The sequence below is a fragment of the Aquarana catesbeiana genome, linkage group LG05, assembly GCF_042186555.1.
Source record: "Aquarana catesbeiana isolate 2022-GZ linkage group LG05, ASM4218655v1, whole genome shotgun sequence".
NCBI classification, from domain to species: Eukaryota; Metazoa; Chordata; class Amphibia; order Anura; family Ranidae; genus Aquarana; species Aquarana catesbeiana.
The window spans coordinates 631,377,582-631,385,572 of record NC_133328.1 but is presented as its reverse complement, the minus strand read 5'-3'; the positions used below and the strand labels follow the sequence as shown (position 1 = coordinate 631,385,572).

At 51.1% G+C, this 7,991-nt stretch overlaps 1 protein-coding gene across 13 annotated transcripts in view; it reads left to right on the top strand.

Annotated features, from left to right (window-relative positions):
* Positions 1-7,991, top strand: part of PLEC (plectin) — a 292,355-nt gene that overhangs the window by 167,528 nt on the left and 116,836 nt on the right. Inside the window, exon 1 of one of the 13 annotated variants that reach the window (XM_073632333.1) lies at positions 1,647-1,784. The exons of the other annotated variants lie outside the window; for them this stretch is intronic. Coding sequence (XP_073488434.1) covers positions 1,682-1,784 — 103 coding nt within the window. The 5' untranslated portion in view covers positions 1,647-1,681. Of the gene's footprint in view, positions 1-1,646; positions 1,785-7,991 lie in introns of those variants that run through there. 13 annotated transcript variants of the gene reach the window in all.

Genomic DNA, 7,991 nt, shown 5'->3' with positions numbered 1-7,991 from the left:
TTTGGAGACCACTGATATAGAGTGTGTGGAGACATTGGAGTGTAAGCTCCTCTGGTACAGGACCTCCATGGAATTCACCGGCCCAGGCACCTTCTTCCATTGCTCCAGTTCTGATGCCCATTGTAGGCACTTTTGTCTGTGGAGACATCTCAGCATGGGACACCCTGACCGGCCTGCGGCTACACCCCCCCCCCCCCCCCCATACACATCAATCTGCGGTGCTCTGTGTGTTCCGACATCTTTCTATCAGAATCGGCGTTCACCTTTCCCCGATATTGATGTGTTTCGAGGTCTCCAAACTTTCTAAACAAAGTGCCAGTTTGGTGTCCTTTATACTTTAGGCGGGTCGGAATAGGGCAGTGAGAGAATACCCTGGTGTCAGAGGGAGGACACAATGTCACATCACTGGTGTCGGTGGGAGGAATGGGGCGCCCCGTCGCGGGTGAGGGGGAGGAATGGGGCGCCCCGTCGCGGGTGAGGGGGAGGAATGGGGCGCCCCGTCGCGGGTGAGGGGGAGGAATGGGGCGCCCCGTCGCGGGTGAGGGGGAGGAATTGGGGCGCCCCGTCGCGGGTGAGGGGGAGGAATTGGGGCGCCCCGTCGCGGGTGAGGGGGAGGAATTGGGGCGCTCCGTCGCGGGTGAGAGGGAGAATTGGGGCGCCCCGTCGCGGGTGAGAGGGAGAATTGGGGCGCCCCGTCGCGGGTGAGGGGGAGAATTGGGGCGCCCCGTCGCGGGTGAGGGGGAGGAATGGGGCGCCCCGTCGCGGGGGAGGGGGAGGAATGGGGCGCCCCCGTCGCGGGGGAGGGGGAGGAATGGGGCGCCCCGTCGCGGGGGAGGGGGAGGAATGGGGCGCCCCGTCGCGGGGGAGGGAGGATTGGGGCTCCCCGTCGCGGGTAGACAAGTAAAGGGCTGGATCTGGCCCTTGAGCCGCAGTTTGGGGAGGGCTGCATTTGTTTTATCAAAAACCGTGTCAGATATCGCAATAGTTTTATTTATGTTTTTTTCCGTATTTTTTACTTTTTATGACATAAAAATATTACAAAACAAAGACTTTTTCTTCTTCGGCTACAATACATTATCTATGATAGCGATCATCATATACCTGGTGTATATAGTGGGGGCGCGCGCATTAGAGTGTAAGCTCCTCTGGTGCAATCACACCCTATTATTATTATTATTATTATTATTATTATTATTATTATTATTATTATACACTTGTATATATCTGACATACTAAGAATACATCTAGTCGGGTCAGGTCGGGTGTGGAGCACAACGATCTATCTTCACCCGACCTGACCTGACTAGATGTATTCTTAGTATGTCAGATATATACAAGTGTATAATAATAATAATAATAATAATAATATACAGAATAGGGGGTCGGTGTCATGTTTTGTAGTGTGCGAACTTCCAGGTCTGCTAATACATAGGAGATGATCGGTGTGTAGTATATGGTAGGGATTAGTAGGTGCAGTGCATGATAGGTTGTGTAGTAGATCGGTGTGTGGATGATCGGTGTAGTAGTAGATCGGTGTGTGGATGGTCCGGTGTGTAGTAGATCGGTCGGGGGAGGTGCGGTGGGCAGTGCTGATCTCTGGGCGGATCTGTAGTAGTAGAGAAGGAGGAGGAGGAGGAGGGGAGGGAGAGCAGCGGGAGGAGGGAGACTCCGGACCGGCAGGATGGCGGATCGGCCGCTCTCCTCCGGTTGGTATTACTCGTATAAGAGGGAGATTCTGCTGGACGGACACCGGGGACATCTCTACTCCAAACTCTGCTGTGTAGGTAGGTACCGATCTCTCCTCTCCTACCTACCGATCTCCTCTTCTACTACTTACCCCTCACCCCCTTTTCTCTGTACACCGCTCCGGTCTATGTAGGCGCCATACACACCCCCCGGGGATGTCGCTGATCTTCGGATCTCTTTTATTTGTTACATTTTGTTACTTTCGATCTCTCCGCACACCTGGACTCGGGTTCTGTACACAGCCGTTGTCATGGCAACTCAACTCCCGATTTCCTGAGTTGCTGTCACGTGGGGGGAGTTCCTGGAAATCATCACACACTCTGCGGAGTCTCACTCCTGCTGCTGCATTCTTCATAGTGTATGATCGATGGATGGGGGGGGGGGTGTATTCTCATAGAAACAGAATGTACCGATCAATTATTCATGTGTATGAAATGTGTAGTCTCTGCTAGTAATACTGAGGAGGATCAGGTAAAGACAGGACATGGAGGTGATGAGTCCCCCCCCCCCCCCACCCCCAATGTGTGATTGGGGGGTCCACCGTCTACTACAACCCTCACTGTACTACATCACCCAGCATACTACAGCTAGATGATCTGCACCCCATTATATAGGATCATCACCCCCCCCCATATCATTATACAGAGTGCATAGTCCACACAGGTGTATACATATTTGGGTCTGGTTCAGGAACACCCACAGGTACCCCAACCTCACCTGACCCCCCCCAATACCCAGAACAGGTACCCCAACCGCACCTGACCCCCCAATACCCAGAACAGGTACCCCAACTTCACCTGACCCCCCCAATACCCAGAACAGGTACCCCAACCTCACCCCAATACCTGGTACCCCCAACCTCACCTGACCCCCCCAATACCCAGAACAGGTACCCCAACCTCACCCCAATACCTGGTACCCCAACCTCACCTGACCCCCCCAATACCCAGAACAGGTACCCCAACCTCACCCCAATACCTGGTACCCCAACCTCACCTGACCCCCCCAATACCCAGAACAGGTACCCCAACCTCACCCCAATACCTGGTACCCCAACCTCACCTGACCCCTCCCAATACCGGGTACCCCAACCTCAGCTGACCCCTCCCAATACCGGGTACCCCAACCTCAGCTGACCCCCCCCCCAAACACCTATAACAGGTACTCTAACTATTAGCTATCCTAAAATTGGCAATCTCAACCCTTCCTGACCCCAGAACAGGTACCCCCATCCCTGCCTGACCCCACAATGGGCACCCACAGCCTCCCCTGACTTCCACACCTAACAACATAGATCCTCCCAGCCTCACCTGTCCTGGAACTTTTTTTGACGTCTTCTCTGCTGTGAAAGGTTTCCATGTGTCGGAGATTGTCGAGATCTCACACAATTTGGAAAGAAATGTATTACAAGAGACACTTACTGCCCGATTCCACATTACAAGAGACTGTTCACTTAGTGGTAATAAACCCCAATCAAAAATCTTACCAATCATTAGATGCGGTGGCTGCATTAGTTTTCTTTTTCAGGCTTTTCACCCTTCTGTTTTCACCTGGTAATCTGACCAGTAACACACCTCTTGTATTAGAGCGCCCCCCCCCCCCCCCCCACTCTGGATGAAGGAGAACAGGAGGCACCTTTTGGACAGCAGCATTGTCATTCTGGTGGGAGGGGAGTGTTAGTGTATCTAAATGTGCTAGTACATCTAACACATTGAAGCCAAACTCCTGCTCACATTTTATAATCGTTTACGTTTTTTTTTTTTTCCTTTTTGGGATAAATTTTACATACATAAAAGCTGACCATTGTATAAGCACCCATCAGTAAATGATTCTGCCTCATTCTTGTAAACTGATACATTCTGCTGGAGAGCTTTTGGAATAACAATGAACTTGCTGATTGGATCACTAGTTGAAGATGGACGAGAGAACCTGAAAAGGAAAACGAATGCAGCCGTCACAATTAAGAATTGGTAAGCTGCCATATGACGGTTTCTTTTGGGATTGAATACCTCTTTAAATATGAGCATAAGGGGAACTTCACCGCGATCCCGGACGATCCCCCAACTGGTACGACTTTTCATCCAGTATGCCCCTCCCCATTGTGGGCGCTCCCCTGGTACCCGCCCTCTGTACAGCACATTGCGGTGCCCACATTTTCCACAGTTGCCTGGACTGTTCTCAAATAATCTTGTTCTTTAGGGCTCCAGGTTATTGTCATTATACTGACAGCCTGCGCTCTGATTGGTCAGGATGGATCAGGTTCTCTATATGAAGAGTCTGTTGGTTATGGGCTCGGGGTGATCATGTGACATGATGGCTGCCAGATTGGCCGACTTTCCACATTTAGATAATTAAATTTACAGCAGACGGATGTAATACAGAATGACGATCAGATGTAACTTCAGATATAATACAGAATGACGATCAGATGTAACTTCGGATATAATACAGAATGACGATCGGACGGGTGTAAGGTCAGATATAATACAGAACGATGATCGGACGGATGTAAGGTCAGATATAATACAGAATGATGATCGGACGGATGTGACGTCGGATATAATGCATCCGTCTGATCATCATTCTGTATTATATGTGACTTTACATCTGTCCGATCATCGTTCTGTATTATATCCGACGTCCCATCCGTCCGATCATCATTCTGTATTATATCAGACGTCCCATCCGTCCGATCATCATTCTGTATTATATCAGACGTCCCATCCGTCCGATCATCATTCTGTATTATATCAGACGTCCCATCCGTCCGATCATCATTCTGTATTATATCCAACGTCCCATCCGTCCGATCATCATTCTGTATTATATCTGACCTTACATCCGTCCGATCAGTCCGATCATTATTATATCCAACGTCACATCCGTCCGATCATCATTCTGATACGTCGGATAGTATACGGAATGATGATCGGATGGATGTGACGTCGGATATAATACAGAATGACGATCGGACGGATGTAACGTCGGATATAATACAGAATGATGATCAGGATTTCTGAGCTCTACAGCTCCGGCAGCTCTAATGCTGCATTTGTATGATTGGGGCTCATTCACCTTTCTGTGTTCTACCAGCACAGCGATCCACAAGGCTCGTACCATACCTATAAGCCATACATCACTGCAAGACCCTGTGCTTGGGTGTATGACCGCCTCAGCATTGGCTCAAGCATAGCTCCGCCCCTCCCAACGCGTTTCGTTCCTCCCTCAGAGCCTAGTCCTGATCCCCCCCCCAAGACAAAGCTCTGGGGGCGGGTGGAGCGAAACACATTGGGGGAGTGTGACTTGGCTGGAGCCAGGGCTGAGGCAGTCGTATACCTAAGCACAGGGTCTTGCAGCTATGTCTGTCTCAGAACTGGCTCCAACAGGGCCATGCTCCGCTCAACGCGTTTCGTTCCCCCCCATAGCTTGGTCATGATCCCCCAAGACTAAGCTCTGGGGGGTGGAGCAAAACATGCTGGGGGGCGTGGCCCTAAGCAGAGTCTTGCAGAGTTGTACGACTCCTAGGATTTTCTTTCTTCCCATGTTGACAGTTGGAGCTGAGACGAGCGCTGTCCTTGCCCGCACTCCTAGCAGTTTGTCGTAAAAGAGGACCCATTGGAGACTTGAGCAGCACGCATTCTATTGGTTTTGGTTCACGATGGCGGCTGCATATCATCAGCAATGGGAGAATAATAAGGGGCCTTATTTATGTATATCTCCTGAAATACGGACTGTCTGTGTTGCATGCAAAAATGACTGCATGCTTTCAATACAGCGATCAAACTATAGCTGATTCTCGCTCTTTTGTCCTGATTGAGCGCTGTTGGGGGGGGGGGGGGGCGCAACCCAAACCCACCCACCCAAACGTAACGACTAACAGCCAATCACAGTGGTCGTGTGATCAGAGAGTCCACCCCACCCCGCCCTGAATTGCTCCTGTTTGGTGGATTTGGCAACTTTGCATGCTTGGCATTGGTCACCAATTATATTTATTTATTTATTTCAGGTACTTATATAGCGCCATCAATTTACGCAGCGCTTTACATATACATTGTACATTCACATCAGTCCCTACCCTCAAGGAGCTTACAATCTAAGGTCCCTAACTCACATTCATACATACTAGGGACAATTTAGACAGGACCCAATTAACCTCCCAGCATGTCTTTGTAGTGTGGGAGGAAACCGGAGTACCCGGAGGAAACCCACTCAGGCACAGGGAGAACATGAAAACTTCAGGCAGGTAGTGTCGTGGTTGGGATTCGAACCAGCGACCCTTCTTACTGCTAGGTGAGAGTGCTACCACTACACCACTGTGCCGCCCAGCTCCTCCCTGTAGTTTTTTTGGGCAGGGTGGAGCCTACTAGGCCCCTCCCACAGGCTTTCTACAGCACAGTTTTGCAAGGTAATATCTGGGTTTGCAAAGACGTATTTGGTGCATGCTGAGTGGCCTATATATCCTATGCGGTCTATTGAAGGTTTTTGTGCCCCCCCCCCCCCCCCCCCCCCCCCAGACGCACACGTGGGAGACGCAACAGGAAGTGAGAGGAAATCTGAAGGTGTCCCCATTGGAAGATCCCCCTTCACTTCCTGGTCTGGTGACAACTGTAACATTTTGGATTTCCCATCACATGTCGGTGTTGGGATAGATCGGGTGAATATCCCCAGGGGAAGCACAGACAGCAATAAAAACCTGCCTGGGGGTCTAATCCTGCTCCACTCTTCTATCCAACACTATAAAAAAAAAAAAAATTGCAATTGGATACATTTTAGTAACCAGTTACATTGTTGCAGGTCAGGGCCATAATAATAAAACTGCGCCCCGGTATATGTGATACACAAGACGTGACGAACCGCACAGTGAAGTGATAATAAAAAGAGGGCGTTTTTTTTTTTATTGGCGCAGCTGCTGGATGGGCCCCGATTGGCCGGATTTGTACAAATGTCATAAAAAGGTGACAAAGTTTCTGCAGACGTTTCCCCTCCACAATAACAAGTTCTTCCACCATTTAGGCGTCGTGCCAGCGGCTGTGTCCCCGCCCTGGTGTCACCCGGCAGCCGTTGGGGCCCCTCCCCGTATTCTATGGCTCTGGTACGCCACAGTGAACGCAGTCCTGTTTACCAACGCTGGGCGGTTCTGTGTCCATGGAAACCAGCGCGGCGGTGAAGGACGGGGCTGTAAAGGCAGACTTTACCCCCCCCCCAGGCCGCCTGTAACCTGTGTGCAGGAATTCGGAGGTGTAGGGGAGGTGACAGCCGGGCAATGCGGCTCATTCCTGAGACCGACCTCTGGACCGGGGACTGAGGGTGGTGCAGTCTGCGGTTAGACTAGAGCCTGCACGCTGGGAAATGTCTAGGTCAGACTAGAGCCTGCACGCTGGGAAAATTGTGCAGCAGACTAGAGCCTGCACGCTGGGAAATGTCTAGGTCAGACTAGAGCCTGCACGCTGGGAAATGTCTAGGTCAGATTAGAGCCTGCACGCTGGGAAATGTCTAGGTCGGACTAGAGCCTGCACGCTGGGAAATGTCTAGGTCAGACTAGAGCCTGCACGCTGGGAAATGTCTAGGTCAGACTAGAGCCTGCACGCTGGGAAATGTCTAGGTCAGACTAGAGCCTGCACGCTGGGAAATGTCTAGGTCGGACTAGAGCCTGCACGCTGGGAAATGTCTAGGTCGGACTAGAGCCTGCACGCTGGGAAATGTCTAGGTCGGACTAGAGCCTGCACGCTGGGAAATGTCTAGGTCGGACTAGAGCCTGCACGCTGGGAAATGTCTAGGTCGGACTAGAGCCTACACACCGGGAAATGACTAGGTCAGACTAGAGCCTGCACGCTGGAAAATGTGTACAGCAGACTAGAGCCTGCACGCTGGAAAATGTGTACAGCAGACTAGAGCCTGCATGCTGGAAAATGTGTACAGCAGACTAGAGCCTGCATGCTGGAAAATGTGTACAGCAGACTAGAGCCTGCACGCGGGAAAATGTGTACAGCAGACTAGAGCCTGCACGCGGGAAAATGTGTACAGCAGACTAGAGCCTGCACGCGGGAAAATGTGTACAGCAGACTAGAGCCTGCACGCGGGAAAATGTGTACAGCAGACTAGAGCCTGCACGCGGGAAAATGTGTACAGCAGACTAGAGCCTGCACGCGGGAAAATGTGTACAGCAGACTAGAGCCTGCACGCTGGAAAATGTGTACAGCAGACTAGAGCCTGCACGCTGGAAAATGTGTACAGCAGACTAGAGC